The sequence below is a fragment of the Trichoplusia ni genome, chromosome 3, assembly GCF_003590095.1.
Source record: "Trichoplusia ni isolate ovarian cell line Hi5 chromosome 3, tn1, whole genome shotgun sequence".
In the NCBI taxonomy this organism is placed as follows: Eukaryota; Metazoa; Arthropoda; class Insecta; order Lepidoptera; family Noctuidae; genus Trichoplusia; species Trichoplusia ni.
Window position 1 is genome coordinate 659251 of NC_039480.1, and position 24843 is coordinate 684093.

The 24843-nt window shown below is 36.1% G+C and overlaps 1 protein-coding gene across 4 annotated transcripts in view; it reads left to right on the forward strand.

Moving 5' to 3' along the window:
• Window positions 1-277: 277 nt before the first annotated feature.
• LOC113508798 (protein outspread) overlaps window positions 278-24843 on the forward strand; it is a 230798-nt gene continuing 206232 nt past the window's right edge. For all 4 annotated transcript variants that reach the window (XM_026891912.1, XM_026891913.1, XM_026891915.1 and 1 more), the window contains exon 1: window positions 278-786. In XM_026891912.1, coding sequence (XP_026747713.1) covers window positions 670-786 — 117 coding nt within the window. In that variant the 5' untranslated portion in view covers window positions 278-669. The remainder of the gene's footprint in view (window positions 787-24843) is intronic.

The window sequence follows — 24843 nt, forward strand, 5'->3', positions numbered from 1 at the left end:
ATCTATTGAAACTTAAGGCAACTACTATAAAGAATGAACACTGGAAGCTGCTCCTGAGTCGCTTTTATAGCATCAAGTTTTAGTATGAAAACATCACCAAAAGATGGCAGCACAAGACGGATAAAATTAATGAAACGAGTGACAGAGATAGATTTATTCGCTTGCCTTGCTTTAGAAAGAGACAAGCATATAAACGCACACATTCGTGAAAGTGTCACACATAGATATTTAAGTTACAGACGCATAAACAAGAAAAGAGAAGTTGTAAAACAACAAACTGTGTTCGCTGCTTTTCTATCAGATGTAAAATGGACGGGCGGTCGTGTCGCTGCGCGCTCGCGAACTCCGCGTGTTCGTTGTGAAATCGATGTTTATTGTTTTATATTTTGACGTGAATACGAATATTGTTTACGCGATTGTACGACTACTTCGGTGTTCGGTTGCCGAAGGAGATTGTGTTTAGTGCATGTGTTTTTTGTATGACGTTAGCGCTCACTTCATTTGCAGTGATTTCGCTGATAGCTCACTCACCGGTGGGTGCGCGCGTGATAAACTACTTGTTCGGTACGAAAAAAGGCGATTAATCGTCTAGTGTGGGTGTTTTACAGTAGCATCATGCTGTGTACGGTGACATAGTGAACGTTGAATAGACCCTGACCTCTGGCAATCATGTCTGGGCGATCGGATTGCAGGAAATTTGCACCAAACATCTTCAATAAGAGCAAATGCACTAATTGCTTCCGACAGAAGGAGGAGCATAGTGCTGAAGCTTTGGAATCTAATCGGGTAAGTGTGCCTGTCATTCGAAACCTCTAAAGTTCAAGTTTGGAACGCTTATTTCTAATGAACAAATCGAAATATGTGCGTGTAGGTGTGTTCGTTCACAATCATAGCATGTACCTACTGTGTATGTGTGCGTAGGCCGAGCACTCTTCAGGTGTTGATCTAACGGATTTCATCGAGTTATTAAAATGGTATTGAGTAGTATAGGTACACCATATAACATGTAATCGTCTAACAAACAACATTTTTTTATCGGTGGGTACTCGGAGAAAAAATCTTAGCTGTACATTGTTTTTAAATGCTGTGTTAATAAGTTTCTATGACCCAGTTTAAAGCTGGTAGGTACCTATTTGTTTACATAAATAATCAAAGAGGTACGAACTACGAATCAACACTCTTTTCTATACTTGATGAAAATTATTAAAATTACTTTAAATAAACTCGCTCAAATAAACCTTGAAATCCTGCACTTGACAACTATGACAATAATTGTCACATCCCTTAAATTATAGACGAAAATAATTGCAGAATTAAACTTTCATTAATGAAGTTGGGTTGTGTGTAAAAAGCGGGAATATTATTGTTGTTTACTATTCGTAAAGAGAATTGTGGGATTTGTAGGTTAATTAGTTACAAAACGTATTCATTGCCGTCGACAAGTAGAAACGTGTACTTGCTTGGATGTTGCATAAATGTGAAAAATCACGTACGGAATCGCTATCAGGTAGATGTAGTGAGTCGTATCGTTCTTAGATCCCGTTGCGTGCACATTGCGGACAGGATGCACGACATGTTCAGTGCAAAATCTCTGGTTGTTGTGGAATTTTCGTGTCCAGGTACTCGTACTCGTATAAAAATGAATGTATGTTATTAAACTCTTACCAAATGACGCGTCATGTTTTTTATTGACCTTGACAACGATTTGATTGACGTTTGTTTATGGTGTTGGTGTTCTTTAATTTGAAATTCGTAAGGTTGGCTCAACCAAAATGGCATAAAATAACGCTATGTTATTTTTATAATGAAAAAGTGATTCAGTAAATAAAAGTTTTGTTTAGAATTTAGTATGAAGCGAGACGACACCTCGACCGATACTTACCTACCGCAATTACCCATAATAATCCGACTCTGTGTTTAGCAGTAAATTAGTAGGTAGGTATGTTTCCGATTAGTTGATATTTGCCTTGTAAAAGCGAGGTCAGCTAATGTTTATATTGAAACCTGATATTTTGTAAAACCCAGAAAAGGCTATAGAAGTATTTTTAATTATAAATTTACGTAGTTACAAAAACTAAAATACGTATGGATCTACTCTTTTTCTTACTCATGGTTACAAATATTTGCGATAACCTGGAAATGTTATGCTATCTTATACACTTGAGATATGAACTGTTAAGCGTGATCTGAAAATCTTAAATACCAAGACAACCATTAAATTTACACTAAGTACTTTAACATCAAAAAATATAAACATTATTTACTTATGTACATTAATAAATAGCAGGAAATACAAGTTAAATTGTCAGCATAAGCACAGGTACAACCTACCACGAAAAAAAAACATTTAAGGTTAGTCGTCATAAGCTTCCAGAATATTCGAAAAATATATAAATTCCTGCTTAGAACTAGCGATAATAAAAACAATAGTATCGCTATCATGTTATATCAGGTCATAAAAGTCCATTGTTATTGGTCTCGTCATTGAGAGGCCGACAATAAACGGTCTCGGAGCCGTCACTGTAATCACCACCTTGGCTAAAGGATTTGTCATCGCAGTTGTTAAATGTACTGGGACTCTGACTATCCTGTTTACGCTAATGCTGTAATAATAGTGTTTATCAATCTTACAATAAGTGTTATAAATGTATAGAAAAAAAATACTATTCAGTGTATAAAATAAGGCGGTAATATGACACATTTAAAATACGAACTACCCCTATACGAAGAAAAAATATTACTATTAAAATAGTGAAATGAAGACGTCGTGAATTCTCAAAACATTTGAAAGCGTACATTTTGATCACACGGTTAGTGCAGATATCTACCCGAGGCTCGTATCATACCTAATAACCCATAATGTAGCACTTTCCGTGGGAGACCAATAACAGTAAATAGACATTTAATAATCAACATTATCGTCAAATAGTGATGTCATTACAGTCATCATCATTATTTTAATTCGAATAATTGTATTTGTAGCTATTGTTATTCCGAAACAGGTTTGAGACTAGTTTATTGTTATGATTTGATCGAATATTTTCGACTTACTTGAATGTCTGTCGTAGTCTAAGAATAAGAAAAATCTAAACGAACTTAAAATATTTCTAGTTCTATACCTCAGGTGACGTCTCGCAAATAGTTTTCTAATTTAGGATACTTTTGTATTCTAAAAATTCGTACAAAATACTATTTGCCCTGTTCGTCTAGAAACTTGTCCCCGTCATTAATATACCGTAAGTCGGATGCTTCTTGATAGCTGACTGACCATTTGTTAACCGCATAAATAGATGCGATATCTCATAGCTCTGACAGAAAAACAAGAAATCGTGGTCAGGCCGTTTACAGTCGCATTTAAATATTTTTATTTATTTATTCAGCACCCACTTTCCAATAATTAGACAATTTCGTTACAAAAACCATGTAATCATTTTCAATTGTCATTTTATCTACCAGGAAACAGGTGACTTTCACAAAACGTTTCAGCTTCGTAGAGGTCACTTTTACGCATGCGTGCGCATAATTAATTTCTATAATACCAGTGACATTACGAGTTGCATAGACAATGGCTCCGTGCTAAATATTTTCACGTCCCTGGCTGACGTCGGCAAACAAGAAAGCGTTTTACAAATTGAAGGTAGAAGAATAAAGTATTCGACGTTGTTAAAGTTTGACTTGTGTTGTCATTGCACCATCAGACGTGTCAAGTTCACTTAAAGGTTATAAATGTGCTATTGAAATGCTTAATTGAATATTGGTTCTGTGTTGCGTTATCAAAATTATAGTAGTGAGTTTCCTTTGATTAAATTCCACTTTAAAAATGTTGGCAACTGATTGACTTCGTTATTTAAATCCAATAAAAATTGTACTGTAAAGACAAATCTTTCTTTTTGCGTAATAGTCATCATTACGCTTATCACTTAAACATTTTATCAAACAAAGTTAGACATTCACGAAAGAAGTAAAGAATGCTTCGAATGTCATTATTCATAACCGATGGAGAGTGATAACCATACATTTGTTCTATGAAAGAGCAAGAAAGAAAATCACCTGTCGTGTTAAACCGGCTTTTTAATCAGATAATAAGTCCGTCGTTCACTTTGGCGATAATTTCGGCTTAAACAAATATTATATGACTTACCTACATAGTAACGCACCTGTGACAACATTGTGACGATGAAGTAACCCATTGAGGCCCGTAATACTGTTTTTATATTTACAAACAAAGTCTTGAGGGCATGATAAACCTCCGACATTTTACTCAATTAAAAAGAAATGAGTGTTGTCCACAAACTTTTAGCCGAAATGCAACATCTGTGTTATCATATCAACCTGCCTTTATCTGCCTTGATCACAAAAATAAATGAATCCAGTTTGAACTTCTTTACATTTGTTTCGCATTTTAATATCCTTTTTGAAGGTCAAAATGATTTTAACGTCACTAATAACTGTAAACAAAACATTTAAAATATTCAGAGTGGCCAATCCGAGTTTGTTCACATAATTGGACACAAAACGTCCAAATTTGGTTGAACACGGTACAATGTCAAAGCCAAGGCTGAATCATACAATATACTTGTTCAAAAAATGCGGTTAAAGAACTCATATCCATTGTAATGTGTATCTTATACTTGTGCCATAAAGTTAACCGCCTGTTTTGAAACTGATATTACAAAAGGAAAACTATTCATAATAATCAGGAAATGTCAAAGCCTCAAACGTCGGTGTTCGGACAATTATCTTGACAAATGCTCCACTAACGAAGTGGACTGACGCGCGCCATGTTGGATGCGCGTGCGCAAGGTGACGCGAAGCGAATAGGAAGTTAACGATCGATACAATGAGCGCTGACTTTACACGGTTTGCTAAATGGATGGTAATTTTTTTTTTCAATATTTATGCTTGAATGAATGTCGGTGAAAGTTTTTAGTATTTAGGTAAATGTCCCCTTTGTAATTAACTGGCCAGTAGTGTTCTAAGCGAATGTTTCATGGTGGATTAATGCTGTGAACGAGGAGGAAAATATCTATTTCAAAGTATGTAAATCACCATTGTTAAAAAGAGGAAACTTGGAATCTTTATGAGTATTTGATTTAATATCTTTATAAGTAGACAGTTTATCGCTTTGTACTCATTTTCCAGTCTCATGCCAAAGCTTTCATATAAAGATAGTTATCGTACTTCATTCTTACCACACTTTTTCTACTGTTCAACTGTGTAGACATTTGAAACCACAGCCAGACCTTAAGGTACATTCCCGTGGTAAATGCTTTTAGCCTAGTTCTTGTTGCTGAGGAGAAATAAGAATAAAAATGTATTTGTTAACGCATGTGTCAGTTTGAATAGTGATGATACCTAGATGAGGGAGTTTCCTTCCTTAATAGCGATCTGCACTACGGTAATAAACTGCTATCAAAATATGAATAAAAAACCATTATTCTAGGTTACATAGGTATGTAACAATGTATATAATTTTTAACCTCGAAATCTTAAAAAAAAATCTTATTGGAGTTGTGTCGCAGGACTTAACTTCATCCTCAATGAAAGACATTTAAAAAATCTTAATAATCTTCCGGCTTTTGATAGATCTTATTGTTACGTATAAAATAAAACAAATATTTACCCAAAACGGCCTTACTAGCAGTTACCTTTATCAGCAGTTAATTCAGCTCGGTTATGTCAAACCTCTTTCGTCGGGCCGTCTAATCGCAAAACCAACTCTGACATAATGTTTGGAAGTTGATAACGTTATCTATCCATTAATAGAAGTATTTGTCTCTTGAACGTGGAAGATAAAGCTGGTAGTATCTTTCCGGTTTCTAAGCGTCTTAGGAATGTTTGTTCCTATCTAGACATGCTGCTTTTCTTGCTCGTGAAATACCAGAAGTATGTTTTACAAGGAGGTTTCATTAGAAAAACTTGCGTACCTATCAATTTGTTTCTTGGTATGTAAGTATGGACATGTTGGCAGAAACTGTATGATGTATTACGGTGGTTAAAGGAGGAATTACTCGAAGAAAATTATTGCATACTTCTTTGCATAACTCGGATTTGTTGATACTGTAACTTATATTTTATGACTTTCTTGATTAGAATTATGATTAAGTCTAAGATACTGATTCATCGCTTTTAATGTGACCGTTGTTGATTACTGTCTGGTTTACAGGCAGGTCAAGCCTGGCGCTTAAACAGCAAAACTGCACATGGATACCGATAGCAAAGTGTTTAAAGATAAATAGTGTTTTTAATTGCCTTATTGTATATAAACATATCATTTATTTAACGGCTTATCCATCATACTAAGTGTCTTCTTCAATGGACAGGGTTAGAGATCACTTGACATTGTGCACCTACGTCATTCGGTTATCAGTAAGGAAGTTGATATCGCTTGGTATCTTGTGTTTTAATAGCTTTCATTCAAGTCTGGTAATCTACAGGGAAAATGCATGCTATTATTAGGAAAGGAAAACATTTTATTTTCATGTGGTTAGTATCCATTGTCCTTCTAGACTTCTAGATTCTTTTAGACGCCAAGTACATAGTTAACGCTCAGCTGCTAAAATCTTAGAGGCTTCAGTGCTATTCCCATAAGTTTCCTATTCAATTAGAACAAGTCGAAGTGGAAATACTTGAGCTTTTCCAGCTTTCTCGCTGTGTTAACTCAGGTTTGTAGGTCGAACTCATATGTGTTTGTTTTACAAAATTAACGTTTTGCACGAACAGGTTTGAAATGTTTTCGACGGCTGGTGGCGCCGGCGCAGCGTACTTTTGCGGTTAATGCGTAAGCGCAGCTCGCAAACGCGTTTAGTACTTTGACACACTTAAGTGTGACAAAAAATAAATATTTTGTAACTGGTAACACATGTGCTAAGCTTGGCCGTCCTTAATGTTTTAAAATTAAAGTAGTGAACTAGTGTTTGTCATGCCTGTGTCCGCACGTTTCTGACTCGACGCGGAACCGTTAGTTTCGCTGAGACGAATAAATTTTATTTACGATGTAGTTCCAATACGCTTTCAAACTGACCATTATAATTATGTTTATCCTTAAAATTAAAAGGTTTTATGGTCTGATTTACGACTTCCATCTCCCAAACAAACTTTAACCATATTACAACTACTTCCCAATTAAAGTTTAACCACTTCGTGTGTGCCCGCTAATTCTTTCTGTCAAATCTCAAGTGCTCTCATAAAGCAGTCATAAATCCACTGCTCAAACACAACACACGGTAAATATTTGTTCTTGCATTTGTGGCGGCTGTACTCCGGGGTCGTCTCCAAAAATCTTTTGATCCGAACTGCCGAGCAACAAAGACGTGGAGATGGAATAGTTAAATAAAAAAAAGGAAAATAGGAGATGTTGCGTTCCGTTCCTACGTCAGTGCCCAGTGTAACCGGATCCGCGCACGAGAGGCATCGTGACCTTTTTAAGATGGTTAATCTTCGGCGGAAAGGGGAGAAGAAGTCCAGATTAGAATGGTTGGGCTAAACTTGTAGTGTAGCATAAAAAGGAGTGCGTGAGGAATGCGCCGGCGCGATCGCCAGGTGCAACGGCCGCGCGCCCCGCCCCCGGCTGGCATTTTTGTGTACGCGCACGCCTAATGTGTGAGACTAAAATGATTTGGAAATCGAACCTGGCGCCAATTAACTCTAAATTAGAAATAGAAAAACTTATCAAAACCTTTTAAGACAGTCACGATATGATTACTTCTATAATAGATTGACCCCGAAACATTTTATTTCATCAATATTTATTCCATCGATCGGTAAGAAATATAACACACCCGATGTTTTGAATTTGGAATGGTATCTACAAACCGTTAACAGTACAATGAGTTGCCAGCGCTAAATAACAATAATATGTGGGTCGCGTCGCGAACTCAACACCGGATAAGGCGAACAATTAAAGTCAACATTAACACCTATTTGACAAAGCGAAATGAGCGCGCGTCGTAACTCGATAGTGTATCATATTTACGTCTTCATTGTAAACCGTCTAATTAAAAATTCACGCGTAATGTCTGCCGGTGGGACCGGACCGGTACTCCGTAATTTGATAGCGTTGGAATGTGTTGCCAGTCACCAATGAGGTTTTATCTATGTAGGTTGCAAATGAAAACGTGTTATTCAACAGTTGTTTGGGTTTATAAATATTTTGCGGTTTTTTGTTTTGCCTCATTAAGTACCTGTATGCAAATATTTTTAGAATAAATAAAATACGTGTAGCTCGGTAGTGAATGAGTTCCATTAACAATTATGTCACTCCGATCTGATTAAAGACTTATCAAAGTGTTTCGATAACCAATACTTACTTCTAGCAAAAGCTAATTAATGCATTTAACCTTCGATATCCTTAGATAAGTTAATGTAACACGCTTTTGGCTTAAGTCATTGGTTACTTTGAATGTCATCTTAACGCATGAAAATTTAATCCTTTGTTTACTTCAGCTAAACAAGATAGTTTAAGGATAGCAAACATTTGCTTCATTAATCTTTATTTGAATAAGTGTGACGGCAAACCTGTTAGAAGTTCCGCATAAAAAATGGTGTGACCCTTCTTCACCTCGTCTTGTTTATAAAACCTTCAACGAAGGCCTGGTCTAAAAGACAATTTAAATCTTCAGACGACAAGTACATTAATAGAAATAGGGAAAAAAAGGTGTTATAAAGAACAAGGCAGAATGTAATGCGTTCCATTTCATTGTCTGGACGAGAATCAACCACGCTCGCAGCATCATAGCGACTAATGACTGTCTTTTATTCAGCGTCTATTCGTATTTTTAGGAGTACGTATTGCGTTACACGATGGTAAATCTCAACAAAGGTAATTTATGCTTCGAATTAAAGTTTACGAGCCACTCTGTCTACGATCGGAGAGATGTCACATATCAAATTCATATAGAAACTCGTTCTCACGTGTGCACCCGTCAGATTAATTCTGGATACGCGTTTGTGCCGGACAACGTAAACATTTTTATGGAACCAAAGTGATATATTAAAGAACACATTAAGTGTATTTTACACGTCGTTAGCTAGGTGCAGGGAATGCATGGCGTCGTGTGGAGCGATTATTTACCTTTGGTAGTCAAGTCGCATCAGTAGTGAGAGCGAACAATACGAGTCGCCTCACACCCTCAATGGGACACCATTCATTAACAGATATTGTTAAAATCAAATACTTACCGTAGGTTGGTTATCTCAGTAATGTTTCACGAGTCACCATGCGTTTTCACATTAACATATTCACTATCTAGACGAAAGATAGCGGTGCGCCGCTAAAGCGGATCTCTAATTAAAACATTAAAAACACAATTTGTTTCATTTTCCGTACGCAACCGTAAAAAAGTCAATATGGCGGCATTTGCATACACAAATGAGTGCTTCGTGCGGCGTGCGTGCTTTTAATTGCTAACTATTTTTTATCATTTTATTTCGTTGCGTTTTCTGTGTCGATAGTGCAGGCTTGTCCACACTAAATGGATGCTATTCCTAGATAGTGTTGTTTTTATGTTTATCGGTCGTGTTCCCATCTGAAAACACATTCCGGTTTGATGCGACGCGGTACCAAACCAAAAGCATACCGTTAAGTACGCGTCCAATAAAATACTAGTCGGCCGCATATGGTAATTTCGTAATTGCGTGTTTATCCGTGACCACGGCTATATTTAACCGCAAAATGTTCACCTGCGAGGCGGAATCGCTTAACCAAATAATTATATACATTGATTACACACTGGTCTTTTGTGAAAGAAACAAGGAGGCAACGGCTGATGCAAGTGAAATTGTTCCCAGGCCGCGTTGTGAAGTCTCGATTAGTCCAATTAGTAGTTATAGTGAAACGTTCAATTCGATCAATTAGAGAAATAAATGAAGATACAAGTGTAACTCGATAATTCAGTGCCGTAAAAGGTCTACGATTAAGAGTGAAGCAATTGCTGTGATGCAAACGGAACGCAACATTGTAATCGATAATCGAGTCGTGGAACCGAGCCTGGAGAAAGGTTACGTAGTTTTGACTATAAAAATTGCAACCAGATCCGAGTCCGAATTCGGTTGTTTCCGTGCGTATTTCTACATTGATACAGTGAACAGTCTATGTAGAACTGCCGGCAGAATCTTAATTAGGAAGTAGCGATGACTGTGTTTGTTAGCACAGGTGGGTAGTTTCGTTTTTACGACTTTAAACTACGAGATCATGTTTGTTTATACACATGATGCAGTTTAATGAATAAAATTAATTAATTACATTGTTTTAATATGTTTTATCTCAATGAAAATTTTATAAAACACTAAATCATTTCTGCTCACTTTCACTATTGTTGAATAGCTGCGTGTTTTAATCCGTTATTATAGATTTTTATGTAATGCCCATTTTATTGATATATGATGATAGGTATCCGCTTGTCCTTATTTAACAGCAATGTGAACCCGGAAAATGTTGACCAAGCTTTATGAAAACTTTATACCACAAGTACAGGTTACCTGTTATAAAGTACATAAAGATTATACCCAATTAATGTAGATACCCAAGGCTCGTTCCGAACACGTTGCTTCAAGAACTAAGTGTATGAGGTTTAATTAACAATTTACTGCTAACTGGAATATTGAATGGAGTTAGTTTGCTTTATTCCCGCTGGCCCCGGGCAAGACACCATTTACCCACTTAATCTTAGGTTCGCCATGATCGATGTTGAGCTCTGTGTACTAATTTCCTTCTTATTATTGCTGTCAAGTGCACTCGTTAACTGGATCTAATAGATGCTAATTCATATTCGATGTATTATTCTTTGCTTCGGCATCGTTCGTCCTTGTTTTCTAGGTTAATTATAAATAGGTAATCAAATTTAATTATATTCCGAGCGAGGATTCGTTTGATGGAAGATGGACTAGTTCCCATTTTGAATCAATGCGCGGTCACACCGTTTTTTTTTTTAGTTTTAGAGTCTCTACTTTTGTGTCGAACTTTTTTGTTACGGTTTATTTTTCAGTATATTATTTACTCGGGAAAGAGACAAAAATTAAGCCCAAACGTGTCGGTAAATAACTTAAAAAACAAATAATCATACCTAAAACGTGTCAGCTGTTGGTTACGGTAAGTAAATGCGTGAAGCTAAAAAAAACCAGAAGCTGAGAACCCTTACGACCAAATCCACATCACATTTAAATCTAAATTGAACAAAGTTTAAACTGCAAGACCTTCACGGCATCGCATATAATAATACAGCCAGTGAAATTTACAAGCCATTAGCAATTTAAATACAAAATGATCTAACATTACCAGCTGACAATGCTAAACGGCATCCGTGGAGCGACATCAATTCTCATTCGCCATCGCTCGGTGCACACTGCCCACTAAATCACAAAAAGGTTTTATTTAAACATTGGTGCCATACCGTGCTGTCGTAGTAGTTTAGTTTGAGAACTAAATTTAATTTAAAAGATGAGGATGTTTAACGCCAACTTTCTTAAAGGTCCTTGAGAACTTTTTGAGGCTTTTTGAACCACATCTAAAAAAATCTCTACAGATAGCATACAAGCTTTAAGAAATTTGATCTAAAATAAAGATTTGAAAAGAAAATATACACGCCGAACGTTTTCAAAAATGGTTTTGGCTTACTTTCAGTTTTTTGCAATTGAAATCCATTCCATGATGGAAATCTGAAAGGTAGTGTTTACCAAAAGTAATGTCGTAATTTAGTTAATGACGTCAGATGACATGTAAAACCATAATAAGGCTTTATTTAAGAGTAATAAGAGTATGATGACCTTTTCATTTATTCGAAAGTTATTACTTTTACGAAAACATGGAATGCTTTCGTTATGAGTATTTTTTTCAAGTATTGCTTTATTCAGTGGCAGATGAAAGCGACTGAATGACTGTATTTAAGCCATGTCTTGTGATTGAAGTGCAGCAAAACATTGATAACCGCACAGACCATTTCTTTATTTACTGTTTCTGCCTCAAACCTATACCTCTCTTTTATTTTTTTGTTTATTTACGCTGCCATCATTTACTTATCGAATGACGAAATTACCTTCTGTCTAAGATGAGCCGTGGGTAGAGTGCACAACAGTTAAAAAGTCCCAAAAGCCACGCCAAATGCTAATACATATAAGTTATTACCTAGTAAATATATTACTACGACTTCAGACCCGCATTAAAATATAATTTGTAAGTGATAATTTGTAACACTTCACCAGCCAGTTATGATCCCATCGTATTTACATGTTGACATAAGACTTCATAAGGCAGAGTTCATCGGCTTAAAATGTCCAATTTAATATTACGTCATGAATTTTTCGAACATAAAATACATCGAATTCGTTGATATGTTAAGTAAAATCCGTGCTAAAGGTTACGTGCGTCTAAATATTTTAGAGATTGGTAATGCATTTGGAGTCTTTGGCCAATGTACCTACGATAGATATATTTGGATTTCGGAATGCGTGATTTCCAAACAGAACCTTTCAATAGATTAGCTTGGGAACAAAATTACTTTGACATACCAAACTGTTTATTCGTGGGGATTCCAAACATAATATTGTTATTCGATATTGATGGCGGCCTGTATCAAAAATCATTTGTAAAACAAAAGAAGATCCTCACACGTATCGGTGCGTTTTCGCTTCCTCGGCATTGCAAAACACGACAGCTATTTCGTCGATTGTTCGCGCGCTGTCAATTTCGCGCGGGAACCCGAATCCGCCATTGTTTAAAAACGTTCGGATGCACCGGGATCGAGTTTCGTCACAGTGCCCGTCACACGCAATGTTCTTGCATATTTCCAGACGAATGTTGTGTCAACACGTTTGTTTTCATTGTTCCTCATTGTTTTGGCATGCTTTGTTTGTTATTTAGTGTTTGGAAGATGATCAGGTATTGTTAAATTCTTGATAGTCCCGGCGGATACGGCGTTGTAAACAGGGGCGGTCGTGATGAGCTCACGCTTCGCTTCCACGTACGCTGTTAATTGACTCGGCATGGTTTTTACGATGATAACAGTCAGACATTCATGCAGATTCTTTATTGCGCATATTGTCCTTCATATATGTTACGTGCCTTAGGCATTCGTTAAGTTTACAGTACTTGAATGTTTTTCTTGACAAGTGCTTAGTACGTGCCTAACGAGGCAGGTATTCAGTATTAATTGGCATTCTTCTTCATACAAGTATTTTTTTACAATCTGAGCCTCGTCTATTTACTTGGTACCGTTTCTTGAACCGTTGAGAAGTCTGGATTTCCTGTCATATTTATGTGGACCGGTGGACGTCAGTTTTTATAATCAAATGATGTGAAGTTTCTGTCTCAAGTGCTCACGAACAGTAATGGAATAGTCCTGACAAAACGACACATTCACCAGCTCAGGTAGTACCAGTGTGTCGCAACCGCGAGTACGCATGTCCCACGACGAACAATCGAACGCTCTAACCATGTACCAACGTAACCTCAGTCGTGTAGCATGCAAAGAATTAGCATACTTGCAGAACACCATGCCCACGCGCGGCACCGCCAATCCATCATATTTGCTGCTGTGTGCGTGAACGGAGCCATTTTAGTTCGTACCAATATAAATTTGCGGCGTTTGTTACGGAGTCGCGTGCGATTTTCGACTTTTCTTTGTTGTGTTAGAAGTTTTGGGGTCTCGTTCCACGTTTGGCGGGTATTTTAATGTTGCAACAGGAAAGCTAATAGTGCGCGTGTATCTACACAGCCATCGAGGCGGACTGCAACGATTTCGCATCGTTGGACGTCAAAACTGAATTGACTTGCATGTCCCGAGTATTTGGCTTGGCGATGCATGAAACGCGAGTGTGGATGAGAAACTTTGGGATCTTAGGAGATATTAAATATACTGCAATTTAAAGGCTTCGACATTCTTCATCGCTAAATGAGATATCAAATAAGCCTTGCCTCCAAAATTCTTTATTAAAAAAAACCGTTTAAGTTACATTTCTAAACTTACCGCCTGGTTACAGTATTCAATAGACTAAAAATATTTGCATAACTGCCAATCATGTTGATCACACATTAACTATTGTGTTTACACCTACCATATTTGGTCTAAACGGTTCTAGATTGTTTTACAATGTATTTTATTAATTTGCTTCATCAATTTATGACACAACTCTTAATAAGGACGTTTTAAGTGTTGTGGCTAAATGTCTTAATTCCTCATTCTTAATCTTTCCTGTTCTTATAATTTTATTCACATCACGTTTGAACGGAACCGAATAAAATTCTCACTGAGTATTGTAAAAATCATCGTTTTTTTTCTCAGCATCTGAGTTATTTGCAATCACCTAGATCTGGAATGTCTAGCCACAGTTGTTCCATTCTTGTGCCAAGGATATACTCAATATAGGTTTATTGTCTTCCGGATGGCATATTAATTCATTGCTTTCGTGATACATAATTACTAAGGTGCTTATTACTTGGATCTTAATAGCCTATAAGATTGACGTAAATGCCTTTTAATGGAAGGCATATAACTGATTTCATTATTACTGAACGTAAATGTCCAGACGATGGTAGCTTTCCTCAGCAGGTTGTTTGAGTGCGTCGTATAAATTAGAATTAATAGAAACATTAAATTACACCTTACGAAACGTGATTGGTTTGGATTTATCATCGGTTTCCAAGATTTGTCACCAGAAAATGTATTTTCTCTGCGAGAGAATTTCATGGAAGTTTGTAGAAAATGGAATAAGTTTTGTAGTAACATTTTGTATCTCCTTCCCATCACTGTACCACCCAGTGTTCAGTACTAATATGCTAGAGAAAACAAACTTGCAGAACAAATTGGTTACCTATCAAATTTATGACCGTATCAATTTGCTCTTATAGCGGCAACATAAAGACATCATCTAAAAATTTCAACTCTAGAAAATTCGATTCATAAGATACGATTTGTGAACAGATGAGTAGACACTGGAGCCTCGGTATAGGATTCCGTTTTTGCCCTTTAGGTGTGGACCCCTAAAAGTAAATAAGTCATGAATCAAAATTCATTCGACACAATTCTCTAAGTCTACGTACAGTTAATTGCCAGTTCGTTAATGTCAGAGTTTATTAATAATTATAATTTGTCATTCATTGATTGTTTGCTGAGAGAGCCGAGCCGGCCTCGACGCCCACTACAAATCCACCGACTAGTCCTCATGTATTCTGCTCGGTCAATTTGGCAACTGCATACCTGAGCTGATTTGACAATTATGTGTTAAGTGGGCACAGAAGAATTTCGGACATAGGTCCGAATCGGAACCTACTCCAAAAGGGCAAAAAAGCATTGAATAATTTCTTGTAGCCAATTTTGGAGTTACCACATTTTAGTTTTCGATGATTGCATATTAAAAGTCGAATCCAATAGCTATTTTATCATCAAAAGTAATAATTATAAAGTAAATGATTTAATTTTGCATTAACATGTCATTTCAAGAACTAAAACAAATTGAATTTATTAAAATAAGCTAATGTAATACTTAACCTATAAAAGCTGTTACTGCCATTCAACGTAACCAGTAAATAGTTTTACTTTCGGTTTATTAACGATTAAAACATGTTCAATACTGTATCGGGCGACATTCGAATAAATTTAACGTAAATTATTGTCGTTTTATGTCTTATTAACGATTTGCAATTTCGTTACGATTCGGTAGTTACCTGTTTTAGCGGTTAATTGTATTTTGATTTCCATATAATTTTGATTTTGATATTTTTCGGTCTTCTCCGTCACCAAGTAAGACTTGAGTACATCACCCTGGTGAGGTAGTTTTTAGGTAGGATAAACGACAGGATTATTTTTGAAACGTAGGCCCACCCACTACTAGAGAGAGAAAGGGAGATTTTGCTCTACGCCGGGCAGTGCACCATCTCGCTTCTCGTCTGCTAGAATAATGAATTAAGAGACGGTGATATTTCTCCAAAATATGTGTGCTAAATAGGATATTACGACCGGGCCTATAAGCGTCATTATAAACTCTCCAATTTATTACCACTGGCAGATCCTGAAGTCCTCATTCATGAGGAGATTTAATACTAGCCATTGTCTTCTGATTTCTATCTCTCGGGAAATTTGTATCTCGTTTGTCTGCAGGTCATTCTTCAATACATAATCTGCTTAACGATGTTGACAAAATAACTTCATTGTTTTATTATGATTAAGACGAGATATATGATCATTGTACATTGTCTCCCAGATTGTTAACGATACATTTGGCAAGCGTGGACTATAACCGACGCACTATACACGTCGCCGGCATGCATGTTGTCGTGTACTGACTAAATGTGGGAGACAAGTCGAGGTGTCGATAAATTATGATAATTGAGAGTCTGACTCTACTACTCTACCCCTTCTTCCCCGATTTGGTGTCCAAGATTCACCCGCCTAACCACCCGTAAAGAGAGTCCTGGACCATTATCTCCAGGGTCGGAGCGTGATGATCGCACCACCGACCAATGAGTGCGACGTTGTTTAGATTTAGTCAGTGTCTGTCACTCTGTCCTTCTCCTTTCTCGAGGAGGTGGGTGTCCATGAGGATTACTAGAACCCCTACAAAAAAGTCCTTGACCACCTTCCTTTATTAACTGGCCCATCTACCCAAGATTTCTTTTCTTATCTATAGGTATATGACTATTAGCATATGGAAGAACACATCGGACTGACCAACCGTGGTCAAGTCCTCGTTTTGTGGGTCTTTGCCCTCCATGACAGATACATATTGGTATTATTATTCACATAGCGATTCAAATATATCCTTATTTTTTTCACAAAAAAATTAACATCGTATAACATTATGCTTCACTGCGAACATTAAAAAGGTTTTTTACATGTACATTTAACGCTACAACGTTTTAATTAATGGTTTTCTCTTTACAGGTAAGTTACCAGAGCCGACATTCAAAAGAGTCATCATGAATTGGATCTGATTAAGTTTTTGCACTCATTAAGCGGTAAGCGAGTGGTAATAACTATTTTAGTGGGCCTCGTGCAAATTAAGCAGTTTAAAAGGCTTCTTTTAATTTCTTTAAGGTTATATTAAGGCATTTTAAGTATCTTGAGCTTGAAGATGGAAGTTCTTAGTCTGCAAATAAGAGGTTCTTTTTTAATGATAATAATAATTACCAAAATCGCTTAAAGCCAAACATAGTTTTAATAGACTATTGCTTGCCCAAAAAAGGGACCTATTTCCATTTAGGTATTTTAAAATAAACATGTGGGACCGTTTAATATCTAGTTGGCAGAAAAATATAGACCAAGGACCAAGACTTTCAACATTGCTTTACAAACGAAAACTGTTGTCTGGTAAATCTATTCTAATACTCTAATAGTCATAGACATATTGTTTGTACACATGAAGCAGATGGCTGCCTATATTAGTCATTATTTTTCGAACACTAGGTACTAGGTATGTTATTGACCAAGGTTAGTTTATGACGTTTGCCCATAGACAAATAAACCAAGCAAGTTTTTATGACAAGGACGCGCTTTGACCCTAACGCATTCTGCTTGTAAAATCAGTCATAATAATTTTGCTATTAAAACTTTGAATAATAATATGTACAATTACATAATGATTTTAAGTTTACGTAAATATTATGTGTCGAATAAACTTTGCAGTGAGTGACCATGACACCTGAAAGGTAGTTGAGAATTAAAATGTAAACATTAGAGGAACGATCGAATATATTATATTAGTTTTTTATAGCTGTAAGTATATACATTTATTTAAATTAAAAAAATAGAAATGTGTTCCTGTTTCAAATCGTTCCCAAGTCAGTTACAAATGAAACTGGAAACAGATATTTAATTTATTTCGTATCAATAATAAAACGAACTGGTTTTCCTCTTGACCTTTAATCAATCAGTAAGTAATACATTTAATTAATTGGTTATAAGACACCTGTTATGTTGAAATGTAACTTTTCATAACACGTAGGTGCAAGGCCCAGATAGCACTATTTAATTAGCGTTCTGTGACATTGGGTGTGCGCGAGCAGCGTCGGCGTCTAATCCAAACGGAGGCGTTCTTATGTCACCAGTCACAACTGTCACAAGCAAATATGTAACGGTTTACGGATTCGGTTAAGCTATTACTGTTAGATTTTATATCGTTGTCGAAATAAGAACAAAATATCAATAAATAATACGGATAAAAGTCAGATATAACATCTGAAGCGCATTAATACGTGACAGTTATAAATATGCATTAGGATTGATTTTATTTTTTGCCATGTTCCGTTTTTTAACTACTTGATGTATATGGAATGGGTGTGTCATATGGAAGACATTGACGAATAACGAGGGCCGAAATATTCCATGTCGAAACTAGAATGTAACGATCTATAACTATGTCAGAGACGCAAACTGGCAGCTATTGTTTCCCTTATAAATATTTGTCTTCACAAATAATGGGTACTTAATTGTGATAAAGTAGTGTCGTTATATTAAAGCTCAAGCCCTTGTGACCTTAGGCTTTCATCTACCTCTATCTATTAATAGCATCAAGGTTTAAATTACTTGAAATTATTCGTACATTTCGAAACACCTTCTTATCTCAACATAATTCCTTAACTGCATGAGTTAAATCACTTAGTTGGTTACAAATTCATCTACCTACCTATTTACTGTAAACTAATTTAAATTGAATGTTATAATTATTTATTCAATATTGCACAAAGTTAACAGAGAAACGGCAATGTCGTGCCTAATAAAAATTAAACGTGATCGTTCAGAAAGTGTAATAGCGCGCTTGTTTATTGAAAAACGTGTTTACAGTGAGCATTTTTGAAATTGTTGCCACCCTTTTATACAGATAGTCGACGATTTTATGACTCGAGGTGTTGATGGGATCTGTAAACATTTAACACCTCCTTTTAAAGGTGTGTAACTGGCCGAAAGTAAACATAAAGAAAAAAACTATTTGTCAAGTTACGCGCGCTGTCAACGTGACGTTTAATTTCCCGCCAACGCGTCGGTCTCGCCCACGTTATCTGATGGTACATTGCTAGCGTACGTTCTGAAGCAACGGGACGGCTAGCGGCTCCTTGTCAAATGCTATTATGATGTAAAATGTCGTGACACCGATAAAAATGTAGCATAAAATGTTTGTTTTATCTGATACTTGATGAACGAATGTATGCGGTTTTTAATGTCTTTTGTATTAAGCTTTCGCAGAACACATTTTCTAGCCTCCATACTTGAATGAGTTTTGCGGTTTTTTAGAGTTCTTAATTAAATACTAATGAAGCCTCTTTCGTCTAGACGTTTTACGCAATAAATCAATGCCAAGTTAGGATAGTGCGTCTCCTTGCAACGAAATTACCCATCTGTAGGCGGTTTGTGACCAAATAAAGAGAGTATTACATGCGACCTGGGTCACTTGATTCACCATTTACGGTCTATTTGGAGGTTAACTTACATTTTCTTTATAAAACTCACCTAAGTTAATTGTATGATAACTTGATTTAATTCAAACCCTAAACTTAGTCTTATACCTACTTCTGAAAAAAAGTTCGATCAGCAATAAAGAATAGTCTGTCGTTAAGGTCATATGAGGCAAAGACATTAATTTATTCTGCCATAAATCTTGCTTGAGCAAACGCATGATACGGCCGGGAAACATAAAGTACGCCTTCAGAGCAACTCTTGTATGAGTTAAGACAACCCAACTGGCCGCGAATTACCTAAAAAGGCCGGCCAGGAAATTACCACATCGTAAATAATTCATGCATTATTACTCAATCATGTCTGTGCAACGGTGAACGTTTCAGTGGGACGTTTTTTTCCGCGTCCCGTTTGTGGCGAAGCCCTTTTTCATTACACATTGTCCTGTCCATCGCGCGCTCTACCGTGGTAAAATGATATGACTCATGGTCGGCCGCTACTAAGGCGGTGACAGATTCAGTTTGTCGAAACACGCCGTCCATATTTCTTAAAAAGCATAAATATTTCGTAAGCTGAGAAGTTGAGAACCATGTTTGTGTAACGGTATTCCGGAGCGTCACAGTGACCCGCCGAAAAAGAGCAGAACGTTAACCGGTCACGGCTAAGCGTCACAGGTGCGCCTACGTTCACTTTCGATCAAGATGCTACGATTTATTTTTATAGTTTTAAGCTACTTTGGGCGGTGTACGGTCGATTCCCATGCTACTCAACTGATAATCGACTAAAAATAAATTTTGAATTTAGATGTCGTAGAATTGTTAATTCAACATCAAAGTATTAATCTACGATATTTATTCAGCATGCTGTTATCTTAGACTTCACCGGAGATTTTAATTAAAAACAGTGTCGGTTCGTGCAAAGAAGCCGCATAGAATGGCGGTCACGGCCTCGCTGAGAAATTAAAAAATAAATGTTGGTTTTGAAGTCTCACTTTTAAATGTTGATTAAATAATTAACAGCCATAGCAAAATGTAGAAACGGGAAACATAAAACATTGTTATTATAATTGAGACAAGTCTGTAACTTGATTACGTTAGTCCAGTTGAAGGAGAATTACATTCGTCCTAGTTTTTTTCTTCGAAATAATCGTGACATTACCATGATATTCGCGATTTACATATTTTTAACAAGGGTAGCTAACTGTAATGCTGTTTTAAACACCGGTTCGAGAAGAAATATGGGGTGGTCCGTTTGTATGTAAATACGAGTGATATTTAAATAATCTAGACTGAACATAACAATAAATTAATTTATAATGGATTCTCGGCGACTTTACATTTGTGGTCGTGTTCCGGCGCAGGTTTGAAGGATCGGAATTGTTTTTTAATGTATTATCGTAGTTTAACATTAACGAAATTGAGATATCAATTTGAATTTGATGTATTTATTAGTTGTACAAAATCCATTTTGATTGTTCAAACTGGTCTATTAGATGCATAATTATTATTCTATTAAAAGAAACGGGTATTTTGAGTATCACACATTACTTACTGTTCTAGAACAAATCTATGACACTGAAGACTTTTACGGAAGACGTTTGCTAAAAAAAAACTTTACCACGTGTTTTTTTTTAAATAAAACGTCTCCAGCTTTTATTAATTTAATTTGCACACAGACACCTAAACTTAGGTCAAGCATTCGTGGATCACATAATTGCTTGTCCCACGCGAGGCTCGAACCCGCGCCACCACGCGGTTAGTGGGTTCTTCGTTTTGACCAACTACTTGGCTATCCGCGCAGCTATCAATACTAATATAAATTTAAGTAAGTTACGAAGACGTATCGTAAATTTATGATCGAATTTACGTAATAAAGTAAAAGTAGAATCTCACGTCTTTTGAAAATTAATTTCTCATTAGTGTAATAGATTCACGTCGAGATAACTCTTAATACATATAAAATATTGAAACGTTGCATTCGTTGCATGCAAATTTTGTTGTTGTATTATTCTTTGGGTAAGAAAATAAACGATAAGGATAACATAGACCATGTTGTTCGTAATCTAAAAAAAGTTCTAGCTATAAATAACAAAAAACAGCTGTTATAAATTTGAATGCATAAATGCGTGTTAAACAAGTTTCGCCGAGGTTACCGATCCAGCCCTAACAGAGCTACCTACCAAGTGGTTTATTGCTTTCTCAGACATCTGTCCTACGTTTTGTTATTGTGTAACTAAATCTATTAAACCTTAAAAGGGTCGCGCGGACCGACCGGGCAAAACAAGTCATAAAACACCTTATTAGGAGACCTAGTCTTAGACACTCGGTAACATGTGCCCAATAGTCAGCCGCTCACTAATCGACTAATTAACTCTGTGTTTTACTAAAACTGACTTTAGAAAGTTGTTTCGTGTGGGCGAATGTGTTTAACATTTATTTAAGAAACTTGAAATTTAACGATGTAATAATATAAAGTGATAGACAGCCGATATAAGCTGAACCGAAATTTGTGATTACTTCATTTAAATAATAATAGCACTAAAAGAAAGCCTACTGTTGATTGCCGTAAGTGATGGCCCTTCGTATAAATATTAATTAGGCGATTATTGGCAATTGATTTAGTCGATTGCGTGAGATGCAAGCCCATCAATTTGGGATACATTGAGCTACGTAAATAAGTGACTTTGCAATCGTCTTTTTATGTGTAAGAAAACGAGAAACACACATTATGCTCACTTAATATCGCACATAAATATGGCTTTATTTCGCTAGGGCCAGTTGTAAAAACGTACATGTTTGTAACCACACAATTAGTGCGAGTATATAAAAACTAATTGGTTTAATTAAGATAACTCGATACTGATATTGCGAGTCACTCCATTAGTAACATGTCCCATCACTATTGGACTAGTTTAGTCGATTCTGGTTCGACAGTAATCGTAACCGCGACCATCGATAGTGGTAATCGGTACACGTAATGTGTATGTCCTGTCAGCCGGGTTTGCCTGTTGCACAGTATACTGTACCAGTGTTGATTATAAAGTACAGGTAAAAAGATGGTCGCCTTTGATATTTAAATACGTTTAAAATTGTGTTAACTTTGCTTATAGTTGATTATTTTTAAAGTACACGTTTATTATTTGCTCCATTGAGATTGTTTAATTTTTACACAGTAGATAATGATATCCTGCCATTAATAATTCAATAAGTGTTTTTCGTGTTGTTGAATAGTTCATGTAAACTCATGTTGCTTATAATTCCTTTATATTCCATTGAAGTACGTAGGTTATTATTATAGAACAATGTATGTAGTTGCCTTTTGGAGAAATAGCACGTGCCTACAGTTGAGTCAACCTGTCTGTCAGATAGCACGTGTCACGTATCAGGCCTATTCTGGCGAGGTTATGTGTGAAAGTATGTGTTACGAGTTTAATAGGACGTATGCTCTCAAAGTTATAATCTTAGTTACTTGTAGAAATGCCGCATGCATTGTTCTATTCAGATCTTCTTTTCGCAATAGATAAAAAAATGTAAATTAAACACAACCACAGACACAAACAGCCATCATTAATATGTGTAAAAAAAAGTAAATGTCACAGCTACTGCATTCTAATTTTTAAATATATATTTTTTTACAAACCGGGCAGTTAGGCGCTGGCTTTGCCTTCTCACCGGTCCACAGATAATTTAATTACAAACTAATTTAAACACAAAAAAGATACGAATAATATTTTGACGTGTCATTTCCCGCGCATACACCACAACGATTATAACCCGTCCAATTAAAATACACAAGTATCGGCTTACAAACGTGTACACATCAATACTTTATTTTAATTACCCAGTTTATATCTCTTACTGATGATTATGATTCTGGAATTAATGAGGCTGTATTGCTCTGGAAGCTCAGCTTTATATTTTTAATATAGTCGGCATTAATAATAAGACAGCGTTGCGGTATAGCCGTGGAACCAGATTATGATAACTGAGGCGGTAAATAAATGTTGCCTAAGTACCAAGTTAGTGTTACTTCGACTTAGTATATTAATGTCGTTTTATATCTGTCCTTTTCTCGCTCATTTAGTTTATCAGTTGCGTGACAGTGATAGGAATATTATTTAATTGAAAATCATACGCACGAGTAAGTAAACATTATAATTCTAATAGAACTAGACTTTATAAAATTAATACGTTTTAAGCTTCATTTATGACTTTAGCTTAGAGTTTATAAGTATAAATTATTATTTTATTGAAATAATGTCGCCAACATATCAAAATCGGCGTAGTATTATAGTAGCTAAATGATATGTGGTGTTAAGAACAGTAATTGATTATCACCCCTATTTGTAACAGGAATAAAGTATATTTTTATAATCGTCTATTCCTATTCTCGAGTATTTGTCTATTCTTGGTTCAAGACTATTTTAAGCATATTTAGTCCATTTCGTTATCAATTTTGCAATCATTTACAATTTCGATGGAAATGAGATCGGACACGGAGTACGTTCCGTAGTTACATTGATAATATTAAGATATATCGATAAAACGTGTGTGTTAGTACTTCGATTGAGGTTCTTATTGCTAGAATTTATTCCATATATGCGTTAGAAATGAAGATTTCGAAGTTATTTGTGGATAGCGACCGATAAGTGAAAAAAAAACAGGTCCTTATAATACACTATTATCTAGACTAAGATTAGCTATGGCGACGTATGATTTTATATTAAAGTACTGTATGCCGTATCTATAACTGTTATTACTCTGAGGCTTTAAAACGTCTATTTTTTGCCTCCAAAGGCTCTGCTTATCATCAATGTCACAGAACTAATAAAACTAAATAACATCAAAGCTTACCTCAGCACACAATTTTTGAGCCGTCTATTTCTATCTGAAACATCAATCTGCCCCCCCCCCTCCTAAGAACTGCACCTGCGCTGCGCTTGCGCATCATTATTATTAGACGTCGCGACGCGCCGGCCGTTGACCCCGCACGACCTGCTTACCGAAATAAATCGTGCACACGTGCCAGTTACAGCTTTTGTTAAACTTGCAGATTTCTGGGGTTGCTGCAATATTTGCATATTTGCGACATTTTTGCTGTTTACTGGGCCAAATAATATTAGGCCAGACGTTCAACACATGTAATGAAGGCTAAGTTGATAAAGTGATGTTAATTTTTTTAATTCCTATTGTTATTGTAAATAGCTTATAATTGTCTAACAGTGTAAATATATCTGCAGGTATATCGCCATCACTACTTCAACAAAAGCTTCACAACTCTGGTAGAGGAGTCCTATTCCATTTTCCGCACAAATAGCTAACCTCGCTTGAGTTTAGGCGCTGTCTGTTTGATGTATTTCCTCATTACGCTCCATTTCGACTCATAGTTCTCAGGAACGGGCGTAACGATTTATGACGTCATAACCCAGTATGGCAGATTTCATATGCAAATTAACGACTAT